This window comes from Corvus hawaiiensis, chromosome 23, assembly GCF_020740725.1.
Source record: "Corvus hawaiiensis isolate bCorHaw1 chromosome 23, bCorHaw1.pri.cur, whole genome shotgun sequence".
NCBI lineage: Eukaryota > Metazoa > Chordata > Aves > Passeriformes > Corvidae > Corvus > Corvus hawaiiensis.
This window is the reverse complement of record NC_063235.1, coordinates 2,389,844-2,413,825: the sequence shown is the minus strand read 5'-3', so window position 1 is coordinate 2,413,825 and position 23,982 is coordinate 2,389,844. Positions and strand designations below refer to the sequence as shown.

Below are 23,982 nucleotides of genomic sequence, written 5' to 3'. Positions count from 1 at the left end.
ATTGGATACATCCTCAAATGCATCAGTTTGAATGAGGATTAGGGATGACTTGGTTCAGATGTGCAGAAAAGTAGCAAAAACTCTCTGAGCTCAAGACATCCCAGAGGCAACAGGTAAAGAAAGCATTAAAGGACAGATGAAAAGCAAACAAGTTCTGTTCCCACTGAGATTCTAAAGAAGGCAAAAGTGTAAACCACCTTCCTCCTTTTGGACCCATGACATTTCTCCAGTATCTGATGGAGTACTGAACAATGAAGCGGAGTCTGATATCCCCATCCTGCTCAGAGCATGCAGTTACTTTACAGGTAGACCAGAAGAGACAGAAAGAGGTCACAGACTTCAGTGAGACATGGTGGCAGCTTCTGTGAAATAGCAGATCCCAAATACTGACTGCCAAATTTCTTTTCTCCTTATCCATATGCAACCATGCGGAATCCCTACAAGCATACTGGAAGGAGGTCCTGAAAGGCATCAGCTGAGGATTAAAGCAAACTCCTTACCTGGATTGATGATTTCATCATCATCACTGAACGTCACTCTGGAGTTCTTCCGTTTTCGCTTTGGCCTCTGGATGTCCAAGTTCCCTTCCTCAATAGTCAGTGTGGAGATCCTTTTGTTATGGGCTGTATTAAACTCTGTCAGATTCTGATGGCAAAGTTAGAAACGAAAGAGTTTCAGCAACTAGTGTATGAAATCTGACTTAATCACATGACTGTGCACATCAGGAGACCACAGGACATTGTTTAGTTTCAACTTCAGACCCTGAGGAACAAGCAGAGGTTCAGGGCTGCAATGAGCTTCCCTGAGAGGCTGCAGGGTCTCTGCAGAGATATTTAGAATGGAGCACTATCCTGGGCAGCCTACTCCAGGTGGCCCTTCTTGAGCTGGTTGATGATTCTGAGAGGTCCCTTCCCATATCCACAATCTGTGAATGCCACAAACACTGTCTCTCCCTCTTCATTAGCTAACTTAGGGAACAGGGCAGCATTCACAGGTATCTGGCCATGGAAACAGTGTGGGAAACCACTCCAACCTGGGGCAATGTTAGCTGGAAAGCACGTCCCTGGCAAACCTTGGCAAGAGGATCACTGGCATAGTAGTAAGATTATTAGGTCCATGATTCTGGAAAGCAGCATGATCACAGGTTTATCATTGCAGATAAGATGGTTTGGGTGTATCTGACAGCAGAAGGCACCTCAGACTATCTTCAAAGCCAAGAAATTAAGAACCTGAACCTAAGGAAGTATTACCCAGGGAAGTTGTTTAGTCACCGTTCCTGGAGATACTTAAAAGACATTTAGACATGGCGCTTAAGGACTTGGTTTAGGGTCTTGTGGGCCTGCGTGACAGACTGAAATGTCAATGGCTTAAACAACTGGCCATTTGCAAACACAGTGGGTGCTGTTCCTTTGATGCACAAAGGAACAGCCCAGGCACAGAGGGCATGAACACCAGAGGATGACTATGTCAAATCAATATGTGTTTAGCAACAAGCTGGGTTTTGAACCAGATTAAGGGAAAAGGCCCATGAGAAGCAGATCCTGTGAGGTGGGATAGTGCTTTTTATCAGGACAATGTCCTGCCTTCCACAATGGCTCAGTTGTAAAACTACACTCCCCAACTCTCTGATCCCTCCCCCACTGGGGAAGGTACCGGGACATTCCCATTCCCACCTAGAGCTGAAGGTTTTCTTCCCTCTGATGGGGCATAACTGGCTCAACTGCGCTGACGTGAGAGGCAGGGTCATGTGTTGGAAGGGTCATAAACCATCAAAGACTCCCGAGGTGCCCCAGAACTCATTTCTGGACCTTTCACCAGAGGACTGCATGAGATCCACAGTCTTGCAACAAACAGTGTAAAACTTCCCCTTCCCAGAGGAAGCCACTAAACTGTTTTGAGGGCTTTCCTCACCCTCATGGATCAAGACTTCAACCAATGGACATCAAGTCTTGTTGCTGGACCCACGGGTGATGAGATCTTTCTACTCACATCCTTTCTTTTCGTTATATATTTTCTTAAGTGTTACTTTTATAATTTTATTTTTCTATATTATTATAGATAATTATAACCAAAATGGCTACCTACCTCCTTTCCATTGCAACCTAATGGTTCTAAAATAAACCCTATATATATTTATTTATAAACTTTGGTCATTCAGCATTGTTTCACTCCAATCTGCCCCAAGAGATCTATTAACAAGAACCTGAGTTAACCTCGTCTTCAGGGGTGGGTCATAACAGTTTGGTAGTGTTAGATTTATGGACTTGATGATCTTAAAGGTCTTTTCCAACCTAAATGATTCCATGACTCTAAGCAAATGAGTGCAGAATGCTGTCCTAGCTGGAAATGCCATCAAGGCAGTGTGCCATCATACTCACGTCCAGTTCTGTCTCCTCCTCTGGCAGCCCCAGCAAACCCTTGAGCTCCTCATCCTCACCCCCCATCTTCTCGTCCCCTTTCACTGCTGACGGCAGCGTCTGCGGCTTCTCTCGCAGAGTGTACGCACGGGTGGAGGCTCCAAATGAAACCGTGGAGTCAATGGGGATCTGTTGGGGTTTGTGAGCTTCCAAACGGATATGACCCAAGAATGTGCCATGTGCTGAGGACATCAAAATGCAAAATAGTCTGTTGAGCTTGGGATCATGGTATTCCAGTTCGAGAATCTCAGAAACTGTAACAATTGTTCCAAGATACAAGGCACTGAGTGACTGCTGAAAGCATCAGCTGTGTAGACCCACCATCTCACACACTGAGATAACACACACCAGAAATCCTCAAAAAGTCACTGGAAATAAATTACAAACACCTTTTGTTTTCTGTATTCCTGCAGGTCCCAATGTACAGTGCAAAAAACCACCTGACAGGTTTCAGACCTTGAGAAATCACCCTCAGAAGAGAAGGCTTCACTAAAATTGTGACGGGAAGGTCAAGTCACTTTCCTCCTCTCCTTAGGCCTCTTACAAGTTAGAAATTTTTGAAACACCCAGTGAGGCAGCTGTAGGCTGACTGGAGCAAACACTCCTTTGCCCGAACCCTTGTCTTTCCTTATGATGCAAATTCCGATTATATCCATTTGCCCACAGTGCAGACAACAACGGAAAAGGAAAAAGTGCTTCAGATTCAGAATGTTTAAACACTGAAGTATAGCCCTTCTGTCTGGTTAAATGCCACACTACTTACTGCTGTTCAGATCAATGAGGAAAACCCTCTTGAGATGTTTGTGATAGACCAAGGCAGCATGGACCCGAGAGCAAGACTGGTGGTCAATGGTAAAATCGCACAGATCAGGATTTCTCCCAAAGAGATAGTATTTCTTCTCATCAATGATGAGTTTCTGAGGTAGAATATCAAACAGAGAAGCATATTAGACTGCTAGAATCTTTTGGATCTTCCTGAAAAAAATTCAAGAACATGAATAAATAGAGCAAATTCAAAACAAAGCATCAACAGTTCATCAATATTTCAGTTTAGTCTGGCACTGTTAAATATGTAAACTCAAATCTGCTCTTTATAAAATCAGAACAGCTGAACAGGGGAGAGTCCCAGTTTTCCCTTCTTTACCAGCCAACACTGGACAGTCTGGGAAGGACAGTCACTGTTCAAAGCATTAGATTACCTCACACAAGAGATTTTTCTCTTGACATCTGCTCCCAGAGATTTTAACACATTCCTCGATGAATGACCTCAGGCTTTGTCTAAGGTAGGAACCCCTGCTCGGTGATCTCTGGTCTGATACAGGACATCAAAAATACACTTCTGTACAGAAAAGGACCTACAGGACATTTCAGGCCTCTGGTATAAAGATGCAAAACTATACTGAGTATGGGTTACTATTCAAGTAAACCATTAATTTCAGGTATTTCTTCTTTATACATCCTAGTTCTAATCTCTTAGTTAAAAAAGATCTTACAAACCTTAGTATCGGTTACATAAAACATCTCTATAAAGTGAGGGACACGTTGACAAAGTCCTACAGTATTTATGTCACCAGACCATGTTGTTGAAGAAACTCCTTGCACCTGGATGCCGCAGTACTGAGTAGGGCATGTGCAGAACTTTCTCACTGGATCCCAAGAACTTCATCTAATCTGTACTCTCCTGCTCCAGCTGCACAAGGCAAAGGGCATTACATTGGCAGTACATTCCACATCTGTTAACAGGCTTCTCCTGCTTTTTGAAACATTTACCAAAGCCCACATGTTTCAATAGCATCATCCAGGGAATGCTGAGGATACATCTTCCATTGAAAAAAACCCATGTCTTGGTTCAGGAGAGCATTGCTTCCATGAGATGGTCTCAGATGAACGAACAATCTGACTACTTGAGCACCTGGATTTCTCCCCGTCTCCTTGCATTCCCAGCTATTCAATCCTCTCCTCAATCCCACTGGCACGTGTCTGAGCAAAGTTTTTGGCCTGAGAAGCCTTTTTTTCCCTGCATTAATCTTTCCCCATTTGAGTGGGCTGGATTAGTCTCTTTGGCCAGATGCATGTCCCAGCTGCTCCATGGAAGAACTGGATTCCAGGCACTATGGTGGGTGATGCCAAGGATCTCTCTCTCTCTGGCAGCAGCATTACAGCCAGGCAGGAGTTTGCTCCTCACTTTGCTAGTTACAAACCATCTGCTCAGTTACATCCAGCCACTGTGTGGCCAGGTCCAGGGGGCTGGTCTGGGTGTTTTCTGAGCCATCAGATGACACGAGCACCCACAAAGTCACTCATTCTGGGGCACCACCAAGTCATACAGAAAATAAGGAGACAGACTGGAACAAGATGCAGTATTTATACTCCCCTGCCTTATCTGCAAGGTCAAAAATCCCATATGGACCTCAGCTTCTCCTACAGATCACCTTGCAAATCACATCTATTTACTTGCCTACCAACTATGAACTCCAAGGTTTTAGCACTGCTACAATCACATGTCACTTTCTCACTGGTTTTTTTTCTGATTTTTTCCTCCATACATGTGCTCTGTATTTTCCAGGTTGGACTTTCCGGCGTTCTGCTCAATATCTGTCAGGCCCCATGCTGCAAGTTCTCACCATCTGGTATTCAGTAATAAGCATTTATTTCTGCATGTTTAGAAGAATTAATTGAACAACCTGACTCAACACTTGTATACATCATGACAATTTTACAATTGATTGGTCCCTCAGGTAATACTCTGTTAAATGTCTTATTCCCCACCAACTCAAGGTATACAATTTAAGCACCAATTCGTGACAGTGACTGCTTTGTGTAATCTACTGAATAACATATTTTGGCCTCCTGTCTTAAAAAAAGAGTATTTAGGTGATCAAGATATGTATATTTATCAGCTCTGACACCTACTACTAAACCAAATAACTTCTAAACCTCTGGCTAGTTTCAACCAGCACTACAAGATTATTAAATTTCAAGCAATTCTGTGAAAACAATCAGCTAGATAGAATGGTAACTCCATCAATCCCCTCAGTGACACACAGGCTGGCAGAAAATCCCAAAGAGTGCCAATACTTAGACTTCAACCACAAAAAAAAAATCTTTGTGAGTCCACACCTCATTTAATAAGGCAGCAATGACACTTCAATTGACAATTCACGTGCAAGTACACGTTCTATTGACAAATAAAGTGCAAATGCAAAATGCAAGTGATTTTCTTCCAGCTGGGAGATGTAAAACATGCAGGTGTCTCCCCTGAATCGGTTGGTCTGGTGCAGAGCAATGCATCTCAAAGCCTCAGTACATTCAGATTTAAACCATGAGAAATCACTATATTGAGTTCATTGGGTTCTGCTCTCACCTGCCCACTTTATCACTTTCTGTCTCTTCACAAATGCTGGTTTTCACAAGACCCCTCAGAGTTAACCAGAAAGTATAAGCCACAGATGAAGATCTTAAACTAGTATGTAGTCTCCTCAATCCTTTCTGTTTTAATTTTATTTCATTTTTTATTCCACCTGTAAACAGACCCCTCCACTTCCTCCCTGTATGCTCTAGACATCAGTGTGCCTTTGTGAGGCTTTTCCTTGCATTTCTTAACCATCAATCCATGTGTCTTACTGGTATTTTCCCTTAAGATTAGAGTTGTTTCATCCAGCTGTTGATCCATGAACACTGTAACTGTTTGTTACATCACATCTTTTAAGGAGCCCTGGTTAGGTTTTCTGGGGATTTAATTTCCCAGCATTGGATTTATATCCCATAATCTGGAGTTCCTTACTCATTCAGTTTAGCACTCTGACTCTTCTCACGCTCAACACCTTTGCACTAGTGAATTCTATGATTCCACACTGTAAAAAAGATGAGTATTAACTTTTCCTTTAATTGCAAATTTGAAAGTAAGTCCTATATAAACACAGCTCTGATAACACGTGGAAGCTGATTCATTTCTCCACAGTGCTCAGCTCTGCAAGCAGTTATCTCACAATTTCAATTACCATAAAAATTGATCAAACTATTTCTCATAATTGCCCACAACTGAAACCAAAAGCATCCTTTAAGTTTTGATTTGCACCTGTTACACATAAACAATACTGCCCTGACTGGTCAGCACTTCCAAGAGATTTCGCAAAGACACAAATTCATGGAAATATTGCAACAAATCATCAACAGAGAAAATAATTTTATTGCCTTTAATTCAAGATAATGTTTCCAAAATGTTCTGTGCCTCTGAGCTATAACCCAGTGTCTTCCTTCACACACTGAGCTTAAACACTGCATGGCTTGTTTTGCTGTTGCACTTTGCAGACCCAGCGATCACAGGGTGACCCTCAGGCCTCTGCACGAGGCTGGGACACTGATGGCTTGGTTAGTATCAAGTGCTCAGTAACCCACAGGATTTAACAATGGTCTTCCTTGGTTTCTGCTGGCTAACAGAAAAGACAGAAATGAAAAACTCTCTGCCACCTGTATTAAACAGGGAAACACAAGGATCACATCCAAGTTCTGTTCATTGCTGCACACTTGCCACGCATACACACAGGAACTTGTTTCAGGTAACCACCACAGACTAGAGGATTAAAGCCATCACATGTACACAGTGCAAGGCCACAATGCAGCTATGCAGGCAGGCGTGTGTGCTCCATGGAACAGCCTGCCAGAGCTGCCCACAGAGCCAGCTCTTCCCACGGTGCCTCACAGCCCCAAGAGTGGCAGCCAACCAGGCCTCTGTGGCACACACAGGTCCTGCGCTGAGCCAGCCTGGCACGCTGAGGGCAGGCGAGCTGTGCCTCACCGAGCTCAGCAACGCTGACAGCCAACAGCAGCAGGTAAAACACAGCTCCACAGGCACTCCCCAACCTCTGTGTGATCCCATCCTCCACTGAACCTCCGAGTACCCAGACAGCAGAGTGGCAGTGGCTGCTAACAGCGCTCAGTGCTCTGTGTGGCAGCGAAGAGCAGCTCTTCAGGTTATCAAGAGCTGATGGTAGGAAAAGGGAATTGGGATGCTTGTACCACCCACCTTTCCAAAACAGACAGACACCAGGCTCACAGAGCCAGCTTGGGCCTGTCAGCTGTGGGCAGCACAGCCTCAGAGCCTGACAGCACCAGGACAATGGTCCTGGCTCTCAATTTATAAACACATTTTCTCATCCATTGCTAAAACCTGTGGTGCATCGTCAGCTTCCATGTGGCATTTTTCTTTTTTTTCCAGTCCTGACCAGGACTCCCATGATGGACATTCACCTGGCACCTGAGGAGCCATTCAGTCATTCGTGTGAACTCTTTATTCTAAAGCTCTGTCCACACTCAAAAATCCAAAAGAAACATGACATGAAAAACTCCACAGAATCAATCCCTCACATGGGAAGGCTGCATTATGCTTGGTCACCTACCACATACCAAAAACCCCAAAGTCACTGCTGTGTAGCTTTGCTCCTTAAATCTCATTCATGGCCTGAAAGAGATACTGGAAAACTCAGTGCCAAGAGCAGGTCCTACCCCAGGTGCTGCTGCCAGGATGGCATTGAGACGACTGAACTCAGGAACAATCCTACTGCAGCTCTCTGAGCTCAGAACATGATTCTGAATGTGTAACAGTGGCAGGGGAGGCAGAACACGGCCCTTATTGAAGACAAACACAGTGCAAGGAGTTTGAGAAGTGATGGGAAGTGCTGCTGAGAGTGTCCTGAGTGCTGGTATGAACCAACTCAGCCATGCCTGGTATGAGCCAAAGAGCTGCTCTGAAGATGCAGTGAACGTGTACACTACCTGTGTACCTGTGTGCATTATCTAACTCCTTTCCAGTCAAGGCTGACCACAGATCTCTTGGGTCAAGACTGGCTTTGTCAGTTTTCTGCCTTTAAATCCAGAGTAAGAGCACTCTGTCAAAAAAGCAATGGACTGTAAAGAAAAGCCGTGTTTATAAAGAAAAACCTCATTTCTGGCCTGAAAAAACACAAGTTTATTTGTGAGGCACCTATTTGTGACATCTCTATCTGCTTTCCTATCCACTGCAAATACACTGGTAACTTAACCAAATTCCAAACAGTAAATCTCTCCTGCTAGACGCCAAAAGGAACACTTAATACTGTTCCATGTGGTAGCATACACTAAATACCAGCCAAGATCTTAAGCTGTCTAGATCTTGATATAACACTGATTTTTTCATTTTCCAAATTTTTGTTCCGAAAAGTTGGCTCAGCTTTACTGATTTATCAAATGATGGGTAGGGATCTAGTATCGATACCCAAATGAGATGGACAAAGACTCTCCAACAGCTTAGAGTTAGAAAGTGTATGTTCATTCCAGCGCCGGACAGCTGCGTGGGATAGCTCCCTGATACACAGTGCAAAGATACAGCAAACACAGAGCTTATTTATCTACAGAAATTATGAATATCCAAAATACAAATGCATATTTATAACATTAACACCTCCCATTCTCCGCTTTGTATGGAAATTAGCTTAAATGTCATTAAGCATCCATAGTGTGTGCTCTGAATGGAGTCGGTGGTCTTTTATTTGGGGAGCGGTTCCAAATGGATAAAGTAAAACTTGTCTTCCTCATTTTGACCTTTTTGCCCCTCTGAGTTTTGACAATACTAATCACTTTGGTGACCTTCCAATTTCCTCTTGCATGACTTTTGGATTGGTTCTCACAGAGGGAGGAAATTCGTAATTGTCCTTGTTCCTTAGACCAACTTATCAAATGTTTCTGTTCCTCATTCTAAGCACAGCTAAACAAACATAGAAGTGACAGATGATCAATTATTCAGTAATCAGTTACTCACATCTTAAAACTCGTTTCAGGTCCAGCTCTTCTTAACTAACTATTTTAATTAACTCTAGCTGGGCCCGAACTCACTCTTATTCTAACAAATTTCAACACAGCTAGCCTATAACTAAAATCTCTATGCTTCTTCTAAATTCTGTTTCATTACAAAGCCTTGCTGCCCAGAAACATTTCTTTTTCAGTCAGCTTCACGTTAGGAGTCTCTCCACAGATGAAATATATTCACTGTTTTGGGTTCTCTCTGTCAACCATGGTAAAGGAGACTTTATTTATTACTTTCAGTGTAATGTAAGAAAAAATACGAAATAGAGAATGAGGTGGTGCTGTAATAAAAATAACTCGCTGTATCTGTGCTGATCACAACACTGTTTGCAGATCCTGAATGTGGGAGGAAAAATCAAACTGTATTTCATACTGTAGGACAGAGCAGCACTCTTGCAAGATACAGGATGCCTGTTTAAGCTGACTGTAATGCAAAATAAAAAATAAACTGACCAGACGGGTTTCTAAAACAGGCCGTACAAAGGGAAGAGGTGTAACTGATGGAAGCCCTGCATAGCATGAGGCTGCCTTAAAGGACAGGCAAGGGAAAAGTCACTTCATTAATTGTTTCAGAGCAAAACAAACTGATTTGAAGACAATGAATACATGAGAGAAAGGAAATACTTATGAGTAAGTGTGGAAAATGATGGGGAATGTTCTACTGCTGATGCCTATGTACATGATACACCAAATCCATCAAACCCTACTTCCATACCTCAATGAGTTTGTCTCCTTTGACTACATCCAGGTGTAAGCCAGGTGGTGGTTTCCCTGCCCTGGAAAATAAAGAAAGGAAAAATATAGTATCAAAATATTTAATAAAAATTTTATTAGTATTATTGCTGCTTGAGCTACAGACCAAACCTACACAAATGTTAGCAGATGTATTTTGGGGAAAATATGAAAATCCCTAATTTTCTTTTCCTCCCTGCAGATTTCTTCTGGCAACACATAAACCAAGATTTTTTAATGGTTGATTTTAATCAACAATTAATTTTTTAATGCAATGGTTTTAAAGATTGAAGGTAACAGGACATGAAGCATGTCAAACATTACCTCTCCAGGTGAAAACCATCTGATTACACAAGAAACAGAGCAACTCCTGAGAGCACATGATATGAGGCAGCATGAGACCAACAACTAGAGATGGGGATAGGCTGGGACTGTTTGCTCAAGGACTCTGTTTTCTCATGTCACCCTCAAAATAGCACATCTCCTACCCTTGGCTGCTGAGAGGAACAGAAACTTCTACCACCTTTCCCCTCTAGGCTGGTAATGGCAAAAACCTCAAAGGGCCTCTGCACACACCTGTAATATTATAAAAGTGCTGGCCAATAGCCAGTGCTCCTCCACACTCACCTATGATCACACTTCCCTGCCAACACAGGTGACACAGAAGAGACTACAGTCCTACAGGGACCCCTGCCCTTCGGCAGCATGGTCCTCCCCCATCACATTCCACACAAACAGCAGACCAGCTCCCCTAGCCCTACTGCTCCTGCTCACCTCCTGTGGAGCAGATTCACCTGCCAGCAGTGTTATTCCCACCTGTGCAAAGGGAGCTCAGAGGTCCGAGGGACTCAGCAGATCACAGCAAGGCAAGGCCAGCACACGGGTGAACCCATGGGGTCTAGCAGAAACATACTGGGCATTTACAGTGCTCAAACCCAGGACTCTGCTGTGGTACCAATACCTTGCCCTGCACCACACAGGATCCTTGGGCTCTTGGCAGCAAAGGATCTTTTTGTGCTTAGGTATCTCAGAATCTGCATCTCTAGTACTTCCTCACAGATAACATCTCTGCTGCTTGTCTCTAAGGCTGGACCAGCTTTCCAGGCAAGCAGCAGTGACCTAGTTCTCGGCTGCACTGCTGCCCAGCTGAGGAACTCCGCAGAGATCATGTTTCCATTCTGCTCAGTGCACGAAGCAAGCCCAGAGAACAGTGACAATGGGCACTGATGTTCTCAGGGTGGCTGGAGAAGAAAGAAAGGTCACTGGTAGCTGAAGTTGTTTGAAGGGGTTAAATATAGGCGTTCACATTTCTGGGGTATGCCTTACATTTGTTGGTTTCTTCTGTGTTGCAAGGTCAGCTCCCCTCAATAATTTCATAGAAGAATACAGTCTCCTGTTATTTCTGCTTCATTTCTTTCCCAAGCATTTTCCTTTCTTGTTTTCAATCCATTACACCAGCCTGCCCAGATCTCTCTGTCCCGTTCTGAATTGACCACTTGGGACTTTCACAAGTTTTCTTGTCGGGCCCTTCTCAAAGACTGTGGATATACCACCCTAACAAGTCTATGCTTAATATTGACTCTTATTGTTTTGGATGAACAAATAGCAGCAGCAAAAGCAGAGGATGCTAAGCTCCAGCACAATCCGCTGAAGGGGTGACTTGACCACTAAAATGGGATTACGGTGATGTGGGGGACAGACCACCAAGCAGAAATGGGCTCAAAGGTGAGATCAAGTCTGTGTGATGAGTTGAAGTCCCTCCAGCACAGCCAGGGAAGCGCCTCCTCTTAGGTACTGCTTGAGCAACTTACAGCCAGGCTACACCTAAGCACTGCTCTCCTGCTGTGCTCCCTGCACAGATCTCAGTGCTCAGCGTTCACTGAACAACAGGTTTCTTTCATGGATTCCTGTCCACTTCTCAGTATTCCCTCTTTCTGCCTCTGAGCACTGGAAAACTTGTTTTCCCCCCTTCCTCTGAAATTGCCAAGTTCTGGTTACTCTGCAACACAACTTTTGGTAATTTTCACACACCAGCCTTACTCTGATCAAACAACTACTTCCCCAATTTTTTTTTTTCTTTCCAAATAGGTAAACCTTTCAACAAATTCATTTTCCAAGTCCGCTTCTTACTCAGTCTGGCCTCTGCTTTTCCTTTCAATGATCTCTTCCTGGATACTCAATGGTCAGCCTGTCCTAACACATTTTAGCAACTTCTTCCCTGTACCTGTTAGGTCACAGGAGAGCCCCCATGATCTCTAGTACAGTTGAATCCTGTCTGATGGTCATATTTTGCCATATACCAGCTCTGCTTTTTCATTGCTCCCTCTACTTTTAGTTTCACCCTTGCTCTTATTTTTACTCTGCCTTTACCCTCAACTTTATTTTGAACAGATAAACCAAGCCCAGAAGTATTACAAGGTAGTGCCTTCAGTTACGAATTAAAGTGCTTGAAAAATCTACCGATACTCTGTCTTCTTTTGAACTGAGAGTCCTTTGTAGGCAGTATTTCCCCCATCTACCTATCCTTGCAAAACACTGAGCACAGGAAGGCTGTAAATACTGATTATGATACCATGAAAACAAATTCACAGAAGTAATTTCTGACAGAAAACTCCTTTGGAATATTTAAAGTCAGTATGACAGTTCAGGCTGCCCAAGTTAGAAACCTGAAAAGCCTTTTAGTGAAAAAAGTAGAAAGATTTTCCAGTTTTATATTCAAAACTAATTAGCTCCAGAGTCACCAAATATCAGAAGTAATGCCTGGATTTGGAAGTACCAGTCACCCTTCACATGCTCTGCCCCATCAGACCTCTCACCTCATGGATCAAGGAGTAAAACATGAAAGGAAATCTTTAGCAAAAATCTCCTAGAAGAAAGTTTGTTAGAAAGCTGGCCCTATGCTGTTACAGCAGAGCAGTTTTCTCCCCTCTTATGTCCAGTGTTAAAAGAAAAAAGTCCTTTTCCACTAACTAATGTACTAAAATCTCCACTGAACTAATTTTCCTACACTGTTCTGAGGGATGAAGAATTAACTTGAGGTCAGCAGATTGTCCTCTCTACAGAACATACAAGAAATAGCCCTTAGCACTGCCCCAAGGGCAATGCTCTCCAATCACAACTTGGCTCCAGCACAAGTGCTTGTGTTTGAAAATGAGAAACAAGCAGCTCTTCCGTACCTTCCAGATGGTGCATCACAGTCCCCAGTGCCTCCCCAGGGCAGCATCCTGCAAGTGACCTGAAAATAACACCTGCGAATGCACTGATTGTGATGGTCACTAGTTGAGTGAGTTTGACTGAGACACAGGATGTTCTGACTGTCTCCTGAATTGCCAAAGCTTCCGGGGAGATGTGAAATCTTCCAGAGAATTAACAGAGCTGACTGGCAAGAAGAACATGAGCGTTACCAGTATCATTAAAGGAATTCTTTGGATCAGAGAAAAGATGAGAGGATATACCACACTAGAGCTTTTCTTCTCTAACAGTGAGTTCAAGGAACTCAAAGAAGTGTCAGAAAGTAAAGAACTGATAAAAGGAGTGACAAACTGCAAACCCTAGGCACCTTCAGCCAGGCACTCTAACAGAACTCAAATACCAGTTTTCTACACTTAACAGTTCAGCAACCTATTGCTTAAACCACTGTCCAACAGAAACGCAGATATCAACTGATGCTGCTAATTTTGAAGTGTATTTCAGGAGTGATCTGGAAACAACATACAGCAAAGTCAAGTTCTGACCTAGAAAATGGTGGAATATTTCATGTGGAATGGACCTACAACGATCAGCCAATCCAATGGCCTGTCCAGGGCTGACCAAAAGCATGTTATTAAAGGCACTGTCCAAATGCTCCTAAACCCTGACAGGCCTGGGGCACCCACCAGCTCTCTCAGAAATGTGTTCAGTGTCTGACCACCCTCTCAAGTAAAGAGATGTCTCCTAATGTCCAGTCTGGACCTCCCCTGATGCAGCTGTCACAGAATCACAGACTGATTCAGGTTGGAAGGGATCACAGTGGATCATCTGGTCCCACCTCCCTGCACAACCACAGGATTGTGTCCAGATGGCTCTGGAATATCTCCAGTGAGGGAGACTCCACACCCTCTCTGGGCAGCCTGTTCCAGGGCTCGGTCACTGCACCAGGGCTTGGTTCTCCCTCATGTCCAGGTGGAACTTCTTGGGATCAGTTCCTGCCTGTTCCTCTTGTGCCATTGCTGGGCCCCATGGAGCAGAGCCTGAGCCCTGCTTGGAGCCCTCCCTGCAGACAGGGACACACAGGGCTGAGGACCCCTCTCAGCTGTGTCTCCTCTCAAGGCTGAACAACCCCAGCTCTCTCAGCCTTTCCTTGGCAGGGAGATGCTCCAGGCCCTTCCTCATCTCTGCAGCCTCTGCTGACCCTGCTCCAGGAGTCCTTGTCTCTCCCGTACTGAGGAGCCCAGAGCTGGACACAGCACTGCAGATGTGACCTCACACACATGCTATCACTGGATACCCGGGAAAAGAGATCAGCACCTGCCTCTCCATGCTCCCTCCTCAGGACAGTGTAGGGGTTGCATTGCTGAGCAGAACCAGCAGAGGCAGGAAATGATTAACAGCCAGCCCAGAACAGGGATCTATCTTGTCTGCACATCAACACTCAGCACTTCTTATCCTTTGGGAAACTGATGATACGTGGGGATGATGGTTCTTCAAAAGCCAGAGAAACATTTTTTATTGGATTAAAGATGGACCTTTCTTTGGAAAAGACATAATCTGTTCCTTTCAGTCCTGGTAAAAATCCCAAGATGACAATGACCGTGCTGGAAGAACGTCTTGTTTGACAGAATACAACCAAGCACTGAATGAGCTTCTGTTCTACTTAAGAAGAGCTAAATGCCCTGGGAAAGGAGTTGACATGGTATTTGGGTAAAACTGATGTTTATTAGCCAAGTAAGTTGACTTTTTGCAAGAGAAAGTGGGCATATTCATGCATGAGGAGAAATGACTAGGGAATTGAGACTGGCATCTACTCCAGAACTGTTGTTCCCCATCTGTACAATGGATGGGGAGTTACAAAATGGGCTGTTTTCATACTCTAAATATTTTTAATGGGGTGTTGAGGTTTTGGTGTTGTTTTTTCGTGGTTTATTGGTGTTTGTTTTTGTTGTTTTTTTTTTTTTTTGTGTGTGCATTTTGTTTTTGTTTTCTTATTGCAAGATGAACTTTGATTAAAATTATACTCTTCAAAACCTGCATACAAGCGGCAAACTATTTACACAGTGGCCCATAATCCTGTATTCATGTTTCTCAACACCATTTCTCCTAGAAAAGGAAAGCACTATTCAATCAGGAGGGCAGTGCTGCTGCTGTGGGGTGTCAAGAACTTTACTTATCTTTCACATTCTTGTGGAATTGTATCAAGCAGATGAAAGTGACAAACTCAGAGCAAGGAACCTTCTGCAAAATAAAAACTGCCTTCAGTAACCAGTATCAGGTGCCTCACACAGGGAAACTCTCCCAGTTTCCATCAGTTACCAACTCAAAGACTTCCTGAGCCATGCTTGCCAACCACTTAAACAGCCACGTAACTGAACTGCTTTTAGAACCCACGTAAACGATGCATTCACAGAATTTTACGCAAATAATTTCATAGATCATCTAGCGATAGCTGAAGCACCTTCTCCACTATTTGGCCACAGATCTGCTTGCTATTAATTTCATTTTGCAAACTCTTGTCCTTCTCCTCAAAAGGACAGGAAATGCATTTCCTGCAGAACCTCAGCTCACTATTCAAGACACCCAACACCTCTCTCAGCTGTTCCTTTCCAGACTGAAGAGCAGGCTGGGCTAAGTATCTCTAGTACAGCTTCCTGTATCTCTGATTAAGATAATACTTAAAAATAATACTTGAGAAAAGGCATTCACACGGGTTTTGAATGGCCTTAGGCTGAAGGAGGGCAGGGTTAGACTAGGTATAAGGAGAAAACTGTTCCCTGTGAGGGTGGTGGGGCCCCTGGCACAGGTTGCCCAGAGCAGCTGTGGCTGCCCCTGGATCCCTGGAAGCATCCAAGGCCAGGTTAGACGAGGCTTGGAGCAAGCTGGGATAGTGGACGGTGTCCCAGCCCATGGCAGGGGGTGGAGTAAGATGAACTTTAGGGTCCCTTCCAACCCAAACCATTCTGGGATTCTACTGATGCCATGATGATTTTTTTGCCTTTTCTTTTACACCCCTGTTATACCTTGTTACAACTTCTGTATTCTTAGTGCTTTTTGCCTCCATTCTTGGACTTGTTTGCCAAGCTGAGAGACTCAACATTTTAGAAGCTTCGGAGGTAGAGGATAGTGTGCCCCAGAGCCTAAGGTCCTCTCCAGAACACATTCTGTAAACTCAGATAGAACCATCCAGGGGAAGGCTCCTTGGGGAGGGGGGCTCACTCGAGCCTCTCCTTGGGGAATCTTTGATAGATCTGCTAATTAGTAAGACCTATAATGATATACCAGATCTTTTGGGGGTGCATTGTGGTGTGCATTTTGGTGCATTCGACCTGGACGTGTGCACCTAAAGATCCTTAAAATAAATACCAAGGTAAAATCCCTTTTTCCCTTCTAACCATGTTTGACTCTTGATTTTAGGACCAAGAAAAGGCATCACTATGAATCTACCAGAATTACTGAAGACAAACAGGAGGATGTAAACAAGGTTTCTATACTGTTGTTTTTAAAAAAAGCTTTTGACCAAATTATGAAATGGTCCTGTGGAAATTAAGGTGTGATGGGGAAAGGAAAGACTAGACCAGCAGGCGAATGCAAATTACTTAGAGTCAGGAAAAAGGAGGGCTCTGTGAGGGCTCTGGTTTCTTTATATGCAGTCTGAAAGGAAAGAGCTAACAAACAAATGAGGAAAATCACTGATGACAACAGTTATGCGGGAAACTCAAGTCAGATTCAAATGCTACAAATGAATCTCATGATACTGAACTACTGCTTGAGATAACATCCTCAAGTAGTTGGGATTTGGCACTGCTGAATCCATGCTAGAATACACCACCTGAACCACACAAACACAACAGAAGTTCCAGGCTCCTTACTGCCACTCAGGAAAGATCCAGAGCCGTGTGACCATGTTCAGAAGGAATCAGAGGAACACTCCTCAACAGCTGACACAGCAATGATATCAGAAGGAAGAAACTATAAATGCGTAACGATTTAACATCATGAATGCTGTATTAGCTCTTGTTCTCTTGTGAAGAAGGAGATGCTAGGGTGATAACCAGGATGGATGGCTTCATGGATGGCAAGAGAGAAAAAAATAATGGAGAACATACCTTCAAAAGCTTGGAAAAAACATGGTAAGTATCCATTCTCTTTGTCCCCTCAATGAGCAGGGCAAAACTAGAGTATACACTGTCATGTGAAACACAAGAAGCAAGGAGCCCTGGATCAAAAACCAGCTCTGGATCTGAGTGTCTTTTCCAATACTTACATCATTTGCGCTGTCACTCAGCGTGATGGGATAAAATTTTAATTTAACAAAGGAAACTTACAAAATTTGTGGAGATTAGGTCTGGTTTTAATGTTAAACATGATCACCCAGGCAGAGCCTTCAAGTCCTCAAATCCCTTTGTGCCTGATGGCCAAAGCCCAGAGTGCACACAAGAGGACGGAATACTTCAGACATGCGTAAGTTACTGGTCACTACCACACTGTGACAGGAAACCCTCTAAGCTGTTGTTTTCAAAGATTTCAGCCAGTTTTATGCTCTTTTCTATAAAAAGAAATCAGAATAAATAAAATTCTCCTCTTACCAAGATATTTGTTGATCACAAAGCTGTTGCTCATCGTGTGCACCACTAATGGAAATGAGTGATGTGACCTTCTCAAAGCACAACACACACCACAGGAACTGAGCCCAAGCCAGCACTGGAATTGGATTAGGTGACAATTTCCTCTGCTTCTTAGAAGCATCATTCTTGCTAAACTTCCAGTTGTAAGAAACACAGCTTAAAAAGCCTATGGTTCAGACTGGATGATTACAGACCTTCCCTGAATTTAAAACAAACAAACAAACAAAAATAAATTGCACTGTGTTTTCAGGAAGATTTCTGATTAGAAACGTGCCTGCTTCGATTGAACAAAGCATTCCACTTGGATTAAAGCATTTGCCCAATTTCACTTTGGCACTATGCACCTTTTCTTGTTACAGTGCAGTTCCACACAGAACTAGGTTTTACTAGCTTGCTTTGGTTCCCTTGGTTACTTACTCAGGAACAAAGTCTTCACGGAATACAGTGAAATTTGGAAATTGTATAAAAAATTTAATTGAGAGCAAGGCCATAAATATTCTATTAGAGACAACTTCAGGTTTTATGACATCAAAAATTAATTCAAATTACACTGAATTAAATAGGAAAATTAGTATTAAGTAGTGAGCAACAATGGAACAATTGTTTCATAAGATTATTCCTACATTTCCAGAGCGAGAGCAGATATACTGGAAGTGTAACTCACTTGCAGAAATCAGAGGGAGACAGGACTGTAGCGTTTATGCCTACCAGGAAGACATTCGTATTCTGACAGCTGGATTTCCATATAATTTTTTTATCACATAATTCTTCTTATTCTTTCCCTTCAGTTATAAAAAATATTCCCTTTTTAAAGTAAAGGTAAGCTTCATTAAGTACATGTAACACAAGACTACGCATTTTCATGAGCATCTTTTACAACAGCACTGACACTTCTCTAGCTCACACGCAGAATCCCAGAATGGTTTGGGTTGAAAGGGACCTTAAAGATCATCCAGTCCCACCCCCTGCCATGGGCAGGGACTAGCCCAGGTTGCTCCAAGCCCCATCCAACCTGGCCTTGGACATTTCCAGGGATGGGGCAGCTACAGCTTCTCTAGGTAGCCTGTGCCAGGGCCTCACCACTCTCACGGGGAAGAATTCCTTACCAAAATCCTATCTAACCCTGCCCTCTAGCAGTGGGAAGACATTCCCCCTTGTCCTGTCCCTCCACCCCTTGTCCAAAGTCCCCCCTTAGGCACTGGAAGGGGCTCTGAGGTCTCCCTGCAGCCTTCTCTTCAAGTGAACACTACCAGCTCTCCCAGCCTGGCTCCAGAGCAGCGGGGTTCCAGCCCTTGCAGCATCTCCATGGGCTCCTCTGGACTTGCTCCTACAGCTCCATGTCCTGTGCTGGGATGCCAGTGCTGGAGGCAGCTCTGCAGGTGGGGTCTCACCTGAGCAGGGCGGAGGGGCAGAATCTCCCCTCCCCTGCTGCCCACGTTGGGGGATGTGCCCAGGACACGGTGGGGTGGTTCTGGGCGCCAGCACACATGGGTGGGGCATGTTGAGCTTCTCATCAAGCAACACCCCCAAGTCCTCCTAAGGGCTGCTCTCCATCCATTCTCCACCCAGCCTGTAGATGTGCTTGGGACTGCCCCAAATTATTATCCATCAGGTACAGTAGTAGTGTTTTCATTGGTTTTTGAACAGTTGTGTATTGCTGGTGACTGATGGTCACCCTGTGCTTAGACTATATACTTGTGTATCTGTTCTTTTATTTCTGAATATAAACTTGGCTCTTTTTACTTCTGAATGGTTATTTTCTGGCTTCAAGAAGTTCTTGCTCTTAGTCTCCATTTTCCACTATACACTTCTGCATTTTATCTTGTTTTTACTGTCCTGGTCTTCATATTATACCAAAAGGATTGGATAAGTCTCTGGTCTCTATGCTGATCACACTTATGTCACTAACAAGTATTGTAGTCACTTTTGTCAAGGTAAGTAATAAAAAAACCCAATACTAATAGGGTTGGCCCACAGACTATTCAACTCTTCAAAGTCAATTCTTTATAAGTGCATGGCTCTTGTATGAATCCTCCACTGCGTCTTACAATGATCATCTCCTGTGTGTCCTGTGAGAAACAGTCTTGAAGAGAGATGGTCCATCTGACAGCCTTTCGCAGACACAGCACCTCTGCTTCCCTGCTTTGAATAATTAGTCCCTTCCCTACATGCCTGAGCAGCTGGACATGGTGACGCTGGAGATTTCCCACAGCAGCTGCATGCATGGATTAGCTGGCCTTATAGAAGACATCAACTGCTTACAATGATCAGCAATTAAATATTTACAAGGGATACCACTGAACAAAACCAAGTTTCGGCACAGGTTTTAAAAACATTTAAATACCCACAAGCAAAGAAATCTTTCTTCTGTACTAGAAACAGAAAATTGTGTTTCCTTGCTTTCTTCACCTCATGCTCCACAGGCCAGGCCGTATCCATGTAACAAAGAAAAACCATTTTGGAAAAGAAGGCCAAGGCCATTAACACTTTGGAATGTGCCAAGGAAGAGAACTGAAGTTTTACAAATCAGGATCTCTTCCACAGGGCAGATTCAATGCTGACATGCCCAACAAGGTTACAATATCTAAATCCAGCTGAAACTCAGAAGCCTGACTGAAGTAAGTTACTACAAGAAATTTTGAGTTGTTGCTATTAAGGACATAGACAGGACAGCCATAATTCTATTGTGTTAGCTTAAAATTAGGTCAATTATTTGGGTTTCTAAATGTGGACTCAGAACCTAAATTTAGCCACTTCCTAAAAATCTTGGCCTCTGTGACTACTGTACATACCTTCATGTCCAACTTCAAGGACAGGGTGGAATTTGCAGAAGTCTGGAGCTCACACTCTCCAGAAATCTGTGTAAAAGCATTGCTAGGAATAGCCAGTTCTTGGCCAAAGAAACTAACGAGAAAGAATTGCTGCCTTCAAACAAACTATTTCTAATGTATGTCCATTCCAGGACAAACCTGACATCCCCACTACTGGTGTGTCAAGACAGAGTAAAGAAAGAGTCACAATTCCAAACACAAGTTACATTAGGACAAAAGTACAGCCAGGCAGTATCCACTAAACATCTGATGGTCACTTTGAAACTATACACCAGATACTCTGTACCTCAGAAAAATCACTTTTACTCCCTAAAACCAGCTCAGAAGGTTTGCAAAAGTCTTAATCAAACTAAGATGTGTAATTGTTATCTAAAGACATTTTCTCATCTCATGGTATAGCTACATTTGAATCTACAGGAAGTATGGGCACCATCTTTATTCCAACTGTAAATGCACAGCCTAAATCTTCGCTAACGTGTACAGAGGAGTTATAGTACATGCACAGACACATTCTGGCATCGGCAAGCACTATTCAGATGGCAACCACTGTTTTTCATCTGTCTTAAGCAAGTTTAGCTGCTGGAAACACAAGGAAAGAAATAATAAATATTTTATGGATTATGAAGAAGTAACCTATAACAGCACAAAACTAAATCAAAGCCACAACTTAAAACTGAAGAAAACTGGGAATTTCAGTGCAGAAGTCTTTTCTCAAATACTATCCAAGTTATGGGAGAACAGGTACAATGATGGAAGCAAATTTCAAAAGCATGGGCAATAACTTAAAGGCAAGGAAAAAAGCTACTCCTTTTGATTATATCTGAAATGTATTTCTCATATGATTGGTGTTCACAGGCCCCAGCCAGCTTTCCTTAGAAGCAGGAAAACAAATAGATAGGTGAAGACTGTGATTTTGATTTTAATAAAGGTCGATGAGGCTGAAGATAATTCACTACAGAAGAATCTGCTTCTGATTGTGAAGACTCTCTGCAACTCCATGCTTTTGGTCACCCAAAGCTCTTGGAATGAAGCCCTACAATGCTGCCTATACAGGATACTTTTTGGTGCTTGTGCAAGACTAAGCTTCCTGCAGGATACCCTTTACACCCTTTTAAGTCAGAGCTTTGAGTAACACCACTATTGGCACCTGCTACTGCAAACCACCTCCACTCTGGAGAATCCTACCTGGGAAAGGCTCATCACTGATTCCACCTTATACCTGTGCACTCTTCGGTTGGCTCTGAAAGGAACAAATACTTTAAAACCATGAGCTGGAATCTGCAGCTCAGTAGATGTCAGCAGAAGGCATCCAGAGCTTTAGTGTGAAATACAGTCTACTTATTTTGCAGAACAGAAAAATAACCAGAAATAAATAAATCTACCTGGTAGGAGCGCTCCTCACTTCTACAGGATGAGGCCATGGTTATCAGCAGCCAGCATCACCCAACACTTCCCATTTTGGGTTCACTATTCAGCAGAACACAAACACTGTGACTGGAAGCTCTCCAGACTGGCTCCCTGCTAGTTCACTCTTTTATTTTTATTCTTATGAAACAACAGCTTTTGGGTTTCAAAAGGAGCATGAAGGAAAAACACAAAGCTTTCCCTGGTATTAGCTGCCATGTCTGCACGTGCCAACTGGCCAAGATCAAACTGTATCAGGCACTCCTTTACTTCACACGTACAAACACACAAATGGCCCAACTTGGTCCCTAAAACCATTACAATGCACAAACATACAATTGAGTCGAAGAGAAAATGAAAAGTTTCCTTACAATGTATAAGGAGAGAGTCCAGACAGGAACTTTGCTGTACCTGAGAACAATTTTGGAATATTGTTGTAAAAGGACATTCAGGTTGCAATAAGTGAATTACAAAAAAATCTTAAAAATGTGAGAACAGAACAGGACCTGGCACCCAAACACGCTCCCCTTACTCCTGGGTTTGGATCATCTCCCAGATTCAACCTCATTTCTCATCCAGCACAAGATTGTGCTTCAGAACCAAACCAGGGCAGGAACACAGGAAAACTCTCTCTGTCAGACCCTGCCCTGCTGCAGCTAAAGACATAAAACAGGTACCTGAAGAGGCCCTCACAGCTACAGGTGTTACAGTTCTCCCTTCCAGATGGGATTTCTTTACGAATTCTTCTGCAATAGCATGCAAGCCGCTGAGACTGAGCATTTCACAAGCTGTACTTCCCCAGCTGCTCCATCTACAGCTTTCAAAGGTACAAGTAATTCCAATTTACCACGGAATATAACACATATTGTGATTACTGTTGTACAAAAACACTAGGAAAAAAGTAAAATAGATGATACTTTAAATTGCAAGTTGAATACCCAGAATAATTTTTGGCTTTATCTAGTCAATTGTGCCATCATCTTATGGAACACCATCCTGTCTCATGTAGATGTTTATTATTGTGTATATTCAGCACAAGAAAGACCTTAAAATAATGACGATTTCTTTTCCATAAGAGAGTTAAATGGCTGTACTAACTAAAGCAGGCACTTATAAACCAGGTCTAAATTAAAACGCACTCATGCACTGAGCACTACCACAAAGCACTGAGAGGCATAACACAGCTGAGTGTGCAGGGACAGCCCGGGCTCTGCAGGGACAGGCAGAGCTGGACCACAAAACTGCTCTAGTTCTCAGGTGCAGTGGTGTGCCTGTGCAATTTAAAATACAAGTGCTAGAGCACTGGGTAGCCATCCCAATGCTCTGGCACCCAAAGAAGACAGCAGAGCCAAGATCTCTTCACTGATGCATCACAAACGAACAAGGATACCCTGATCCAAAGCTCTACTCCCGGCAGGAGGGCGAGGCAGGACATTTTCAGGGATCCCTTCCACCGCGGGCTTTCCCACGTCTAACCCAGCCAAATGCATGGTCGCGATGCTTCTTCTCCGACACCTCACTCAGCCCTGAGTTCTTAACTCAAGATAATAAACCCCCCCGGCTACTTTCAAGCTGACAGATTTCCCCCACCAGATACATCCGTTGAGCAGGATATTTAATTTCTACCACACCGCATATTCTGTCTGAGCTCTTGGGAAAAGCCCCGGCAAACCGGGGAGGGCCCGGGGCCACCCCCGATGCTGTCGATGGCGGTACCCGCAGGGCCGCGCCCGGGCCCGGACCCCATCGGTCCGGCCAGCACTCTGCGGCCCCAGGGAGCGCAGCCCCGCACCCCTCATTCCCCTCGGCCGCCGCTCACCAGCTCGGGCACTCGAACAGGGACCCACCGCCCGCCGAGGCCGCGCTCGCCGCCATCTTGGCTCTGCCCCATTCAGCCGGCGCGGGGCACCATGGGAGGCGGGGATCGGCGCGCGGCTATCC

General features: G+C 43.8%; 1 protein-coding gene and 1 non-coding gene across 2 annotated transcripts in view; both read right to left on the bottom strand.

Annotated features, from left to right (window-relative positions):
• Nucleotides 1–23,971, bottom strand: part of PPP1R8 (protein phosphatase 1 regulatory subunit 8) — a 28,217-nt gene extending 4,246 nt beyond the window's left edge. The window contains exons 1-7 of the mRNA XM_048327043.1: nucleotides 23,861–23,971; nucleotides 22,719–22,858; nucleotides 22,413–22,452; nucleotides 9,973–10,033; nucleotides 3,181–3,334; nucleotides 2,379–2,599; nucleotides 501–645 (exon numbers count right to left, since the gene is read on the bottom strand). Of these exons, the coding sequence (XP_048183000.1) occupies nucleotides 501–645; nucleotides 2,379–2,599; nucleotides 3,181–3,334; nucleotides 9,973–10,033; nucleotides 22,413–22,452; nucleotides 22,719–22,858; nucleotides 23,861–23,916 (817 nt within the window). The 5' untranslated portion in view covers nucleotides 23,917–23,971. The remainder of the gene's footprint in view (nucleotides 1–500; nucleotides 646–2,378; nucleotides 2,600–3,180; nucleotides 3,335–9,972; nucleotides 10,034–22,412; nucleotides 22,453–22,718; nucleotides 22,859–23,860) is intronic.
• LOC125337560 lies at nucleotides 6,641–6,805 on the bottom strand. The gene has a single exon (XR_007208093.1). It is a non-coding gene; the product is annotated as a small Cajal body-specific RNA 1 (non-coding RNA).
• Nucleotides 23,972–23,982: the final 11 nt, after the last annotated feature.